General features: G+C 37.3%; 1 protein-coding gene across 2 annotated transcripts; it reads left to right on the top strand.

Annotated features, from left to right (window-relative positions):
• Positions 1 to 111: 111 nt before the first annotated feature.
• Positions 112 to 14,457, top strand: ZCCHC8 (zinc finger CCHC-type containing 8; the record flags this gene model as incomplete). Of its 2 annotated transcripts, XM_082491393.1 has the most annotated exons (14): positions 112 to 292; positions 1,337 to 1,379; positions 1,990 to 2,064; positions 2,583 to 2,688; positions 3,434 to 3,511; positions 3,830 to 3,933; positions 5,692 to 5,757; positions 7,629 to 7,689; positions 8,151 to 8,293; positions 9,066 to 9,208; positions 9,973 to 10,088; positions 11,153 to 11,236; positions 12,077 to 12,191; positions 12,946 to 14,457. In XM_082491393.1, the coding sequence occupies 14 exons, from the start codon at positions 112 to 114 to the stop codon at positions 13,758 to 13,760; spliced, it is 2,130 nt and encodes a 709-aa protein (XP_082347519.1). In that variant the 3' UTR covers positions 13,761 to 14,457. The 2 variants fall into 2 exon arrangements, with proteins under 2 accessions (XP_082347519.1, XP_082347518.1); XM_082491392.1 differs by lacking the exon at positions 112 to 292 and having other exon boundaries at positions 1,264 to 1,379; positions 7,626 to 7,689.
• Between the last annotated feature and the right edge of the window lie 717 nt (positions 14,458 to 15,174).

Raw genomic sequence — 15,174 nt, 5'->3', positions numbered from 1 at the left:
GCCCGGCGCTTCCCGCTGCGAGCGGCGGCTCCTTCTGCCCTTTGCCCCCTCGGCAGCTTCCCCCCCCCCCCCCCCTCCCTCCAAGCCCCTCCCTTCCTGCTGCAGCTTAAGATGGCGGCTGAGGTGGATTTCGGGGACCGCGAGCTCTTCGAGCAGCTCGAGGAAGAGGATAGGCCGCCACCACCGCCTCGCCTCAGCTGCGAGGAGGAGGAGGGACCCGAGAAAGCTCTGGAGGAGCTGTACGCGCGGCTGCGGGACCGCGAGGAGACGGTGCGGCGCCTCCGGGCGGAGAATATCCTGACGGGAGAGGCAGGGCCTGCTCCGGGGAGGGCGCAGCGGGGCGGGGGGAAGGAGGCGCCGCTCCTGCCGCCGGTTCCCTTCCGGGCCAGCCTCCCGGGGGCTGGCGGCCACCTTCGCCTGGAGGGGCTTCGGCTTCTCCCGCCTCCTGGAGGCCCTGGCCCTTTGTGGGGGAAGGCCCTGTCGGTCTCCGCCCGTCAGCCGGGGCCCTGAAGGACGGCGAAGATTGAGCATGGCGGGGAGGGGGCAGTCTGTCTCCCCCCCCCCCCCCCCCCCGGCGGGTCCCTGCCTTGGGCCGCCTCTGGTGGTGGCTGGTTTTTCCTGCTTTCTGCTTCCGTCACTTAAGAGGAAGTTTTCTCTGAAAACTTTTATCCTCAGAATGACCGGGTCCGCGCCAGCTTCGCTTCAGTTGGCAAAGGAGGCAGCTGAGTACTAGAGCGCTGCGGTGAGGGTTAAAACGCATGACGTTGGACTCCTGCTTTCTGCCTTTCTAGGGAAAAGAGATAGCTGTACATTCGCTTTGAAAATCCATTTTTAACATAGCAAGGAATACTTTTAAAGTGTTAAATCGCGACTGGTTCCCGAAAGGGATTTGGGGTTAGATATTGTAGCAGAGTGGAATCTGAAATGGTTTTTATGGCTTATTTTCTACATAGAAGTTATGTGTGCCTTACTGGGTTTTTTTTTGTCATGATTGTACGTGTCTTAAAAATAAAATACTGCAAATCTGACAATTCAACCATAGATCATACAATGAATTATACTGTTTGGATTGTCACGGCTCATCCTCTTTGTCATCTGTTTTGGGTTTTTTTGTTTGTTTTTGTTTTGGGTTCTTTTGCATTTTATTGCATTGCTTCAGCAACACGTGGATTTGTAAATAGTCCTCTGTGCAGTGAAAAGGAAGGCCTGAAACCACATTTGTCATTCTTTAGCATTCTTGTTAGGTGTTTTTTTTTGTTTGTTTTGATCCTTTAATTAATTTAGGAGTGGTTCTGTGTCTTCCAAAGAAAGTAATGTTCCTTAACAATAGATTAACATCAAGAACTTAAAAGGAAGCTGAATATTCTGACTCGTCCTAGGTACGTTAATGCTGACTTAAAATGGTTTGTATACATTTGAAATGGAGGTAATAGCTGCCTGAGCTGACAATGTCTTTTGCAACATTTTTTAGAAACTTTGTTTGTGTGTCCCCATCCCTGTTCAGATGTTGGGCTTCTAAAATGCCATTAGCATTCTTGAAGTTTTTTAGACTTGAGTATCAAGAACTTAGTTTGTATTCCTGTAATTTTATTTGTGTGTATCTGTCTGTTTATGAAACTTACATGGTCTTTAAGAAGACAGTTTTTGGTAAAGTTCAGCAGTGAGAACAAGTACATTGAAGTGGTTGAATAAACATGAGGTCGTACAAATAAGATCTTACAGTAGTTTACTGTAGTTAAAAGAAAAATTCTGTAGCGTGGTGTTCTGTTATGTTTTCTTTCCACCTCACACTAGGACACCTGCTTTGCTTGGAAGAGGATGATTTCTGTTTAAGTGAATAGGAACTTCTTAAAAGAACAGAACTTGTATTGGCCAAACTTTTCTCTCTCTGTGGACTACAGACTCTTTGCTGTGATAAAACGGATGGGGGATATTTACAGTAAAGTTAAAATGGTAACCATTGTCTGTGTCTCTGTTCTGTTCTTCTAGTGGGATTTCAGTGGACAACTCCAAATTTGATGGACCTCTGTTACAGATTTTATTTATGAACAATGTAATTTCTAAGTAAGTACTTTCCAAGGAAAAGCAATCTTGACAGGAAATGGGATTTTTTTGTTTGTTTGTTTGAATATGTTAGTGTTTGCCCAGAGGATGGATATATGTTTTATTCAATAACATAAACTTGTTAAGCTTGATGCAGGGAAAGGATAACAAGCAATATGACAGGAGATCTGTTGCTTTCATTAGCAATATCTGTTTTTATCATGAAATGAAGCATGACTTCCAGGAACTTGGAGCGAGTCTGAATAGCAGTTTGAGTTTCATGAGTGTTGTGGGTAAATATAGTAAATTAAATTTTCCCTGCCTCTGATTTGATTTTTTGCCACAGTAATATAAGGGTGTTCTCTAATAATAGATGTTATTCATGTTGGTGGGAGTTCGGAGGAGGACAGGAGAGAAATTGACTGCCCCTTTTCTAAGTTCTTAAAAGTAGTAAATGGTAAAACAAAGAAAAAAGACACATGGTTTGTTTCAATCTTGTTAATTTTTTTGTCTCTGTATACTTCTTCACTCCATTACAGGCAGTATCATCAAGAAATTGAAGATTTTGTTTTTAATTTAGTTCAGAAATATGAGGAGCAGAAGAGAGGTGAACAAGAGAAAACGCACTTCAATGTTAAGCCACAGGTACTTTAAAACTCAAATTGTTGTTAGGTGCTCCTTCTCTTGCATCTCTATAGTGGAATTTTTGAAATATTACACTGCTAAATAGCGGAATTCTGGATGTTTTTTCCTTCTAATCATAAATGAAGTAACTATTGAACAAATGTTGTGTAACTACTTTTTCCAAAAATAGAGGACCAGGTCAAAGAAAATATCCTTTTCTGTCCATGAAAATGCTTCTTTAAAATTGTTCCTATTGAAATTTGCATAAAAGCAAAGTAATAAGTTGGTTTAAATAATTGAGAAAAGACCAAAAGGTACAAACTTAATGTATGCTCTTCTGATCATACTTGGCTCAACCTTGAGTATATATAAGAGCACAGATGAACAACGGAATCTGGAAATTTCCATTTTCTTCTCTTCATTTAGAATTTTGAGTTTTACTTAACATTCACTTTTTAGCATCACTTTGAATAAAAGGATGAAATGGCACATTTCTCTTGATGTTTCTCTTAGATTTTGAGATAAGAGTAAAGATGTTCTTATGCAGCATATTTCTCATCAAAGGAAACATTAGAAATGAGCTGCGTCATACTTTGGACTGTGGAAAGCATTATGACATCTCCTTCTTACCGTTTAACTAATGATTCATGAAAGAACGGAAGCTGTATTCCATGTTCTGTGCAATTCACATACTTTAGTAATTTAGGAGCTCTTCTTTTTACTATTATTTTGAATTAATTCTTTGCATTTTTACTTTTCATGTCAGCCCTCCAGTATTCTTTTAGAAGAGGACTGTAAAACAACAAGCTCAAATTCTGTTAAAAAAATTAAAGAAGCTTTTAGTGTAAGTTTTTGACTATATACTCTTCAATGGTAGGTCTGACTCTTCATTTTACATATTCAATATACACTGCTATTAAAATAAGATCTTGTTAAATTTCATTTATCAGTGTAATAGCACTTAAGTTCAGCATGTTTGGACCACATCAATGGGAAAAATACTTATTTGTACAGGTGTGGGTGTGTATTATTTGTAAATTCTTACAGAGCGGGGGAAAAAAAACCTTGGAAGTATTTCAAGTAGTGTAAATTTATAGAAATGCTACCAGTCTGACCTAAATACTGACACGTTTCTGACAATTTTCTGACTTTTTTTCTACAGGTTGTAGGAAGTGTTCTGTATTTTACCAATTTTTGTCTCGATAAACTGGGACAGCCTATATTAAATGAGAATCCACAACTGACAGAAGGATGGGAAATACCTAAGTATCCTGTTTACTAAAACAAGGGCTTTTTTCTGTTTGTCAAATCCAAAGAATGCCAGTCGGTAAATTGAACTCAAATTTTGTTCAGTAGATTGTACATTTCTATCAAAATCAGTTGTTATAGATGAAAAGTTTTACTGAGTAATTAATGGCTTTTTTTACTCAAAACATATATGTATTTTGATATGATTGGCTTGCTGATTTTTAGAAGACACATGGTTGGGAAGAGTGAATGCCTTATCCCCATAAATATATCTTGTGACCTTAGGGATTTCCTGGGCCAGTTTGCAATCAGGTTTGGAATGACAGCTCATTCCAGATACTAATAAGCATTCTCCCTCTATAAAATCTGCTGTTTGGGAGAAGAAAAGGGCTTGGCAAACTCAAATATGCTGTAAGGTGTTTTGTTTTTTTTTTTTTTCAAATGCGGGAGCCAGAGGGGAAAGGCTTTTAATAAAGTTTAAGTATGGAATGCTCTTAACTTGCATCCATTTTTAAAGTTTTATTTAGTGTTTATTAAAGCCAGTATTTGGAAGATGGGATTGAGGGGAAACGTTGGAAAAAGTGTTTTGTAGTATTGTACTCCTCTGCGATAAAAGGAAATTGGACAAGAAATTTCTCAAGTAATCTCATCTCTCCAGTTTTCCAGTACTGCTTCTGCCCCAGAATGAGTCAGAACAAGAACCAGTTTCACAGTTCATTTCTGCAATATCTAGTTATCAAGCTTGTAATAAAGGTCACTTCCTAGTGTTAAAAAACTACTTCTATCTGAATGAAAATTGCAAATTTATAAGCTGGCTAACTTGGGTTTTCTTCTGCCTGTCTTTGCCTGTCTATGCACTGTGATTTTACATTTAGAAAGCTGTCTCTCTTATAGTGCATTAAGTCAATCCTATTCTCCAGATGATATTTGAACTATCTCCCAACCTCTAGGTGAATGAAGTAGATGCCTAACAGTGGAATTTTTGCTAAAGTGTCAAGTTAAGCATGGCTAAACTTTCATGTCTGCCAGCTTAGCTTTGATATTGTTCTTCAAATGTACTTACTGCATCTTACTTCAGAGCTCCCATAGATGACATTAAGCCTAAAATAGCGCTTATGAGTGAAATGGTATATTGGGTACCATGCTTCTAAATGACTGAAGTACTGCACTCAATTAACACATCAGTTTGACTGGTATCTGGCATCTGCTTTTCTTTTTAAAAGCAACTGTTAGATTCTGGAAACTGCTGTGCTTCTGAACTTTACAGAACCTCTTAGTTTTTACCATGCTGGTTTGCTTGCGGCCCTCTTGTCTTCTTATATGTTTTTAGACAAACGGGCAGAGCAGCTAACACATTCCAATCCAAAACCAAATACAAGTCGTATGATATGACCTGTCTGCACTTACTTGAGAAGTGAGTTGTATTTTTTTAAAACTCTACCAAAATATGTTATTATTAAGATTGCTGTGCAGTGTATCAGAATTATTAGCTTGAAACTTCTGCCTATACGCAAGAGGACTGTAGTTCTAGCAAGTGCTGATAAAGAACAAAATTGGTTATTGGATAGAAACTGGGTAGGAGGAAACAACATAAGCCCATCTTAGCAAATAGTTTATAATAGATACAGTTTTATAGTTTATACTATAGAGTTCATATCAAGGATCCATCCAGAAGAGACAGTATTGTAGTCAAAGCGCTATTAGGTTTTCACTGATACTTTAAACAAGATTAAAATTTTGCTTCATCCAGTAGCAGTTCCTTATTGAAATCTAAAGATATCAGCAAGTTTTCAGCCAGATTCTCTCCCTAGATGGACAAGAAATACAAGTAAAACCAAAAAGGTTTGTATTATTCTTAAATATAAAGTTTTGAGCTGAAAAGTTCAGATGTACACTGTGATTATTCCCCAGTATCCTAAACCCTTGAACGTACTTGAGCAATGAGTTCAAATTAAGTAAACCAGTGCAGAGCTTCACAGTCAGTGAGTCTCTCTTGTTTATTGTCTTTCTTTAGGAAGGGCCTAAAATCAATGTGTAAAAACTTTCTGAAGTTTATGCTCACTACTTCTGTTGTTTGCCTTCTTAGTGATTGCCTTGTCATCCTTGCACTGGTGTACTATAATCATTCTTACTGTTTTGTAGAACAATCGCTGACTTATTTTATAGGCTTTTAAGACACACTGATGTTAAAGTTGATGGTATAGCTTTTATGGGAGGTGGTCTTCATAGTGTCTAAAGTCACCGATTTCAGATGCAATGAAGACCAGGAAAGCTTTTAGTGGGAATTTCAAAGATAAAGGGGCATGCTGAGTTAAGCTCTGATTTGATTAGAAGTGTTACCATCTGAATGGAAAGCAGATTGAAGTGTTGTGCTGATGATATGGGTTGGTGATGTAATGTTTGGATCACCACAGAAGGTTGCTGTTTGAATACTATGTAAAGATGAAGCAAAAGATGTGCTTCACTTTTTCTTATTAGAAGCTTCAAGAGGTTGGAGTGTGTGTGTGTCTGAGGGGGTGTTACCCTGGACACTCATCCTTGTGTCACCCCTTTGTCTCCACTTCTGGTTCCCATCCTAATTCAGTAAAAATGAATGTTCAGAAAAGCATCTTTCTCTAAAATTTTTTAAGAGATTGGGATTTCCCCCCGTACGTTGACAATGTTTGTTTGCATGGTATGAGTTTACAAGGAAAATTCAACTTGAAGCCAGCTGCAGTTCCATTCCTGGTTTTCAGTGCACAATTTTACAATATTGTATAATGTGTTCAAACTGTGGACTTCCTAAAGAAGTAGTCATGCTCCTCCTCTTCTTCTTTTTACTTGTAACTGATTTTCAGTATTGTAAAAAGGATCAGACCTCTAATGATACAATCAGAAAAAGAAAAATAGAGGTATTAATGTACTACAGGCATATTAAATTGAGGGGTTCCTTATCTGTACTCCAGAGTTTAAAGTATTGTTTTAACATCTTCCCTTCCTCTGGCCGTAGCATAAGCTTTAGTTACGTAGGTTTTGTTTTCATTTATTGGCACTATCTAAGCAAATATTTATATATTTAATCAGAAACAGAAATCCTTCAGTGACTACTCTGCTATCTGCTGCATGATATAAGGAAACGCGTTTCCACCTTTAGGACAGTAAACTATTGGATAAGGTTGCCCAGAGAGCTTATGCAGTCTCCATCGTGAGAGATTTTCAAGACCCAACTGGTAAAGCCCTGGGCAACCTGGTCTGATCTCATAGCTGACCCACCTTTTGGATTAGAGATCTGAGATGCAACCTGAATTATTCTATGACTATTCTATTCCCTCTTAAAGGAATAGATCTTTATTATACAGGATATAAAAGCTGAATTTCTGCCTGGAAGTACTACTTTTCCACTATAATTTTAGTTCTCTTTCTTTCTTTGTTTTCTTCCTCTCCACCTTCCGTCACGTATTATCCCTGCCCCTCAGTGCTGTGCCTGTGTTTTGCTCATTTGTGTTCTCGTTGGGACTGTCAAATAAACAATATTCTGTTACTCTGTTTTGAAGGTTGACATTAAGTAGTCATTTGAAGAGAAGCAGAAGACAGCATATGAAATCAGCAAGCAATGCTTATGTTTTTTTCTTTCTAAGTCTAAAACTAAAATTTAACAAGATTTAAAATAATTAAGTGCATTTAACGTTGCAAAATGGTTTTCAGGTTTAATTTCTTGTGCATTTTTTAAGCAGGCCAAAACCTCATTGTTTCAATTGTGGTTCTGAAGACCATCAAATGAAAGACTGTCCAAAGGTAAAGTCTACAATGATATTCAAAAGACTGCTGCTCTCCAATAAAAGTTTCAGTGTAACTGCACCATTAAAAAAAAAAAATGCATTGGGGTCAGGATGTACACATGGTTATTTATCTCTGTTGATTAGATTATACTGTTCATACTTATAAATTCTAACATGCTAAATCAGAACATAAATTAGTTTTGTAGGATAATGGTTTGAGTCCCTCCTTTAATTTATGGAGGGACATTTTTCAGTTTGAACAGTCTTCCCTCTTGTTTTAGAGCTCTGCTAGCTCCAATGCAGATACTCTTGGTTTTTTACTATCTAGTGTTCATTACAACTGTAGTTGTATCCCATGGCTGGGTGATAAATGATGAAGCATGCTGAGGGCAAGAAGTACAAGTTTTATGTTGGGTGAAGGAGTGCATAAATTGTAAATTGTCCAAACCTAAACTTCCCAATTGTATTATCTTTAAGCCACGAAATGCAGCTCGTATAAGTGAGAAGAGAAAGGAGTTTATGGAAGCTTGTGGTGAAGCGAGCAATCAGAATTTTCAGCAGCGTTATCATGCAGAAGAAGTAGAAGAGAGGTTTGGAAAATTTAAACCGGGAGTAATTAGGTATCTCTTTTCCTTCCATTAGCTGTTGCACTGCTTTTCTGGAATACCTTTTCTACCTTTGGAGTGCCAAATGTTACTTTCCAGAGTTCTATAAGTTCATCTGCTAGTCCTATCGATGGGCGTATTATGTTCAAATTTGCTAAATTGCACAGATATTTTTCAAATGAAGGCTCATTGCTAGCTTAAGAGTCCTACCCTTTCCCGTGGCACTTCCCCTAATGTAGGGAGATAAACTTTACTCTTTGGCTAATCAAATTGCAAATATATTATGTTCCTAATAAACTAAAAATGAATGCAAGATTCTGAAACTTTTGAGCTTTGAGTGTCTTTTTCTCTCTACTCAAATGTTTTAAAAAATAATAATATGGCTGTAGCAGTCTCCAAAGAAATCATTGGTAAATTTAGTGTAGCATTAAGTTCCACCTTTCCTGTTGTGATAGCTACAGTTAAGGCCATGAATCAGAAGTAACAAGTCAAGTAAGTTGTTCTCAGTGTAGAATTAATTCTCAGAAAATGTTTAAGCATATGTACGCTTGCATGGAGAAATGAAAATGTTAAAAGTTATCTTTAACATCAGAGCTGGTTGTGACATAAAATTGTTATATCTGGGATTGGCAAGCAATATAGTTTAAGCTAAACCTAAGTTATTTTAACTTGATAATTTAAAATTCCACAAAATGTTCATAACTTCCTTCATACCTTCCTTTTGTCAAAACTCAGTTATGTATTTTACTGGAGGAAATTTTGTTTTCTGTTTGTTGTCTTAACTTAGTGGGGAACTTCAAGATGCACTTGGTGTCACGGATAAGAGTCTTCCTCCATTTATATATCGCATGCGTCAGCTGGGTTATCCTCCAGGTTGGCTTAAGGAGGCTGAAATGGAGCATTCGGGACTTGCGCTTTATGATGGAAAAGGTAAGGAATGTGGTGCGGGAATGCAGTTTTCAGTATGCAGGCTATTTACTGGCTGTATGCTATTCTGGAGACAATGAAATACCTAATTTGTAAACCTTCATCTTCCTCATGGAAGAGTGAGAAAGTTGTAAATCAAGTTTTCTAAGGTCACACAAAAGTATTCCCCTTTCGTCTAGCTATGCTGTGACAGTGAAACAACTTTTATAACGATTGGATTGCATAGATGAAGGCTCTTTTGTCAGTGTGTTTTTCATTCTAATCGACCCTTGATATTAGAATGTGGAGTTTCTGTGAAACTGCAAGACTTGCAAATAGCCTATTGTCAAATTTCGTCTTTTTTTAATAAGCTTCTCTCTTTTTACATTTTATGAAGGACACCTTAATATCTTCTAAAGTTCAATAACTTGTAAGAGTAAGAAGACCACCAACAAGCAAAGAATACATTTCTTGAAACCCAACTTATCAAGTAATTTACCAGCCTTTTACTAATGACCAACATTTATGCGGCATCTCGGAGAACAGTCCTGATGCCAAATTCTGAGCGTAGTAATGGTACATGAAGAGTAGTAGTATGAGCATAGTAGTTAGGTCTCTGGGGAAGCTTCCTGCATGTATTTGAAAGATTTGGTCACTGTTACTGCCTTTGTGGATTACAAAGCCTTCTATCAATACTTACATTCCAAAAACCAAGAACCTGTTCTTAAATCCTGTTTATATTTCAGTAATGTTCTTAATTAGCATCAATAATAATTATTTTGTTATAGGTGGTGGTGGAACAGAAGATGAAGGATCTCATCAACGAAAACGCATCACTTATGATGTATCTAAATTGATAAACTATCCAGGCTTTAATATATCCACTCCAAGTGGGATCCCAGATGTAAGTGGCTGTCCTCTGCCTTCTAAACAACATGCAGAGTAAAACTAATTGCTTTTAGATGAGTTTAACATTTTGTATTCTGCATCTGACAGTTGTCTTTCAATAGGCTCTTTTTTTAACCACCTGGTTCAGGGCTGGGGGCTGATGGGGTAATTGACATGACGTCCATCTGTTTGATATCTGTCAACCCTTGTGGGTAGGGTTTACAGTGCTTCTGTGGCGATTATTTCCATTATGAGACCCAGCAGGATAGTTAATTTTTTTAAACACAAAACTTCACACGTGAATGCCTGTTCCTTCCATACATCTAAATTTTCTGAATGTTCATGAATATGAAAATGACTGTGGGTGTTATCGTAGATATAATTTCAACTGTAGAAAACTACATCAAAACAGTGCACAATCTCTGCGAAGCTTTGTAACAAGTAGAACAAAAGGAGCCATATCAGAAGACCTCTTAAGCATAGAGCATACAAGGAATCTCCTGTGGCTGCTGCTGCAGAACTTTTATTTTCAAAAGTATTTTAACCTGCTGTTAGGAGTGAAATTCATCACTACGTTAAAAAGAAGCACTTGTTCTTTTTTCTTTGGCAGCTTTGTGTTTGTCCATTCCGTGGCCTCCAAATGTGTTTTTTCGTTCAGTGTTCTGAACAAAAGTTCTGTCCTTGCGGGTTTTTTCTGGTTTTCACTAAAAATTAACAGTTTTTCAAAGTAAGACGTTTTTGTCTGAACAGTTATTTCAATGGGAAGTTTGTAGTTGTGTTACAAATGTTGAAGAGTAGTTGCTATGAAATAGTTAATAAGACATTTCTTAAAGGTGATGATTTATTTTTAATTATGATTCCTACTGCCCAGTCATAGTGCATTGCATCAGTTATTTGGGCTCACAGGTGAGAGTACTTTGGTTTGCCAGAAGTTCCTACTAAGGATCTATTTACTCTGATAAATGAGGCTTTTGATGAGAACTTGAATTTATCTTCATCTAATTACTCAGTGTTTCTCTGTCATGTTACTAGCCAACCATATGCAACATTATTTCTCTTTTTCTTTTTTTTTTTCTGTAGGAATGGCAGATGTTTGGTTCCATCCCCATGCAGCCATCTCAACAGAAGGATGTTTTTGCTAACTACCTTTCTAATTTTCACGCGGTGAATATATCTCATTGTTATTCGCAAAAAAAAAAAGTTTTCTTGTAGTTAGCGTAGCCAATGATGATCTCTTGTTTATATCTTCCTTTTTTTGCAGAAGGGGATAGACTTTCTTTATGACACTACCAGATGTGAAATGCTGATGCTTGGCTTATCTGTTCTAACAAAAAGGAGCATCATCTTTAGAAGAAATTCCATTATTGCAATTAATATAAGCAGATATCAATTGTGCAGTATTTTATAAACAGTTGTGGAAAAGGTTGCTGTAAACTTCTACAGCCTAAAAAACGTCTTAGGTCCAGACTTCCCAAATAAGTGAAAAGGATACTTGCCATAGTCGTGATTTACAGTAATCTTATTATAGTGACTTCAGAAAATACATGGTAGTCCTGTCCTGGATCATTCTCAGGTCTTCTCGAAGAAGATTCTAGCCTAGTGTTTTGTACTGCAGAATACTTCCAGTTAAGGATGGAAGATGTGTGCTCTGCTCTCAGTCCCAAAGTGTAAGGCTATATGGAATTAAACAATAAATTCTAAGCCTGCCAGGAAGGGACATGTAATACTTGCATGGTGACGGTCTCATAAGATCTAGGTGTCCAGGTGGAAATTTGCTTGTAATTCTGTATTAGGAATGCAGACAGTCTTCTGCCACTTAAACGTGAACAAGATTGCAGTTCTGTTCAATTGCATTGAATCTCTCAAACTTCAATGTCTAGTTTACACACTGGGTCACCAAATGATTGTATAATTATGAAATTGCTTGAAATAAGTTCTTATAGCTGGAAATGTTACCTTGTACAATTCTAATTTCTTTTGTTTTCCTGGATAATTTCTCTTCAGCAAAGTCCAAAATCTATCAATAAAAGGGCTGCATCTCAGTCAAGCTCTCATCATTCAAAACGACGAAAAGAAGACAATTTGGAGGTACCACCAGCTGACATGGACCTAGATTCTGGTAGTTTTTCTGCATTTTTTTTCCTAGTTTCAATTTTTATTTTAAAAAAATTGCTCTGAATTTAAATGTCAGTGTTCATAAAGAGAAACCAATATGTTAGTATTCATTACAGTGGTAACTAATGTAATTGCTAACATGTGCCAGCAGTGTCCTACTATATTTGCATTTGGGGCTCTCTACAATAAGCATTCTCTGTTGCTGTGATTGTTATATCTTCCAATATCAAGCAGGTGGTTTCAGATGTCCTCAGAACAATTGTTCGGTTACAAATTCTGATCTCTTCACTTTGGGTGTATCCTGAAGAAACTTCTGTTATGAAGACCTCCAAATCCTTAAATGTTTGGATTAAATAATGTAGGAAGTTGCAAGCCCACAACTTCTTAAAAATGAGGAGGAGGACTTAACAGTGTTGTTTGAATGTTGGAATAGCTGGAGAAACTTGTGGCTTTCCTTTTGGATTTCCTATGAGGAAATCCTTCAGCATGCAGCACGTCTCAGTGTGGAATAAGTTTGTTCTTGATACATTCAAGAGTATTTTATCTTTTTTTTTTTTTTTTTTTAATCACTAACAGGGCTAAAATCCCCCAAAACGTCATTTCAGTGGATATTAAAACCTTCAAAAAGTTTGTTCTAGCTCAGCTGAAAACCAAGGATAAGAAGACATAAGTCTGCTAGTTAATCAGAGTATTGGCACTTTGAATCTTGTTCTAGTCAGATTTCAGATTCTAATAGATGTCTTTCAATCTGCTTCTAGATCTGGAAGTGTCACAAAGATCCCAAACTCATAACAGTTTTCAGTTCCAACCTCCGCTGCCACCTGGCTGTCCATCGATGTCAAGTCCTCCTCCTTTACCACGAGGAACACCTCCACTAAATCTTACACCACCTCAACCTTCAACACCCACCTGCCCTCCTCTTCCTAGGACTACTCCACCATTGAATTCTTCCAGTGATATTTCTCAGCCAAAAATAGTGGACTCAGTCATGGATGAGGATACTCTGACCTTGGAAGAGCTAGAGGAACAGCAGCGATTAATCTGGGCAGCACTAGAGCAGGCAGAAAGCACAAACAGTGACTCGGATATTCCTGTTGATACACCTTTAACTGGGAATTCTGTTGCATCATCACCATCTAGGAATGAAGTAGATCTTGTTGCAGAAGTAAGGTCAGCTGATAAGGTGATTACAGTGGAAACTAGGTTTTCTGACATCAGTGAACAGATACCAGAAAATGAACACTCTATAACTAGTCCTAATCCAGGAGATAGTTTACTTAACTTAAAGGAAAATCCTGATAATACAGATTCTGAAGGCTTGCTGGATAACACCATGCCTGCTCCCAACCATGAGGCTAACGATGGAGAAAATACAGATGGTAATGTAGTGGTAACAAACATTGAATCATCTGCAAAAAACTCCAGTCTTGTTCCTGATATGAGCAAGTTTGCTGTAGGCATAACACCATTTGAATTTGAAAATATGGCAGAATCAACAGGTGTTTATCTACGAATAAGAAGCGTGTTAAAAAATTCCCCAAGAAACCAGCAAAAGAAGAAGACTTCATCCTAACTGGTCTTCCTTTGTTTCATTTTGTCCAAATCCCTGCTTCCTTCTCTCTCCTCCAATTTTACAAACTCTGATAACTTCCCTAATGCTTTTGTGGGAAGGAGAAAATCTAGACAAATACAGCCCTACCCTGTTCTTCCTTGGAACTGAAGTCAGGGCAGAGCTTCCATATTGACCAGGACCGACAACATGGCCAGAAAATACAGAAGAATTTTCCCAAATTGCATCCTTCCACTAAGGAATAACAGGACTGTTGATTTGTTAAGAACATTTTACATGCCAATACATGAAACTAAAAAGATGAGTTTGCAGTTTGCTATTCATTACTTTGGCTAAGATTTATATAGTCATTGAGTTTCAGGTGGATTGGTGATTATTTTTTTTTATATCTGTCCTTTGTACAATAATCTATACTTTATACATTTTGCTAATTATCCTGTAGATAAGTTTAATATATTCAGAATGTTTTTAAAGAGGTCTAACCTTAAGATTTCCCACGTCAAAATCCTGGCAATTGGATGAAAGTAATCAGGGATTTACCAGCATTATCTTCACCATTTCAAATATTTTTATAAATTATTTATGTGGGTCCGTTTTAATTACCACTGTATCTTTTGTAACGTCATCCTTCATGTAAACTTGCTGTACATACCTGTTCATTGTTGTGTACAGAGGTTTAATAAATGAGCTTTTATATAAAGATTTTTTAATTGGAGTCCTAAATCATCAAAGTAGTGATTTTTGAAAATTAGCTGCTGAAGATAATTGGAAAAACAAGTTGATTCAAATGAGGATGAGTAAAGTTAAATATTTTAGGAAGGTTCACAACTATTGGGTTCGGGTTTTCATAATCAAGAAGCTGTTAAAATTATTTTAGCTACTTAAATAGAACCTTGCCATACCATTCAGTTTTCACAGTCTGAAGAATCGCTCACTTCTGAAAACATAAAAGTGTTACAATTCTGTTGATTAATTGTTCTAACTCTTTTTGCCCTTCTCTTGATTGTCTTCAGAGGGACCTGTAGGTGGAATGACTGAACATTATTTGCATTGCCAACAGAGGGAGTATTAGATTGACTTAACAATATTCATTGGAACTGGTAAAACATTTGTTTGTCCTTGTACAAATGCAGGAAAAAGTCTTCCTAGCCAAGTGCGTGACACATAGTAAACCAAAGTATTTTCAAATATCTAAGAAAAGACTTGTGAAAGGGGGGATGTTCAAAGGTGTTTTTGATAAAGATAACTTCAGAGGTGGAATTTATTTTTCAAGATAGTACATACTTCCCAAAGATCCTTATAATTCATGATATTATTACACTCTGCATTTGAATGCTTAAAAGAACCCCAGGCTTTTTGTAGTTAAAGCTTTTGTATTTATTTCCTCTTTTTGCTCTAAACTTTACAGGATGACCTG

Source organism: Vanellus vanellus, assembly GCF_965231255.1.
Source record: "Vanellus vanellus genome assembly, chromosome: 16".
Taxonomy (NCBI): Eukaryota; Metazoa; Chordata; class Aves; order Charadriiformes; family Charadriidae; genus Vanellus; species Vanellus vanellus.
This window is presented reverse-complemented; position numbering and strand designations above follow the sequence as displayed.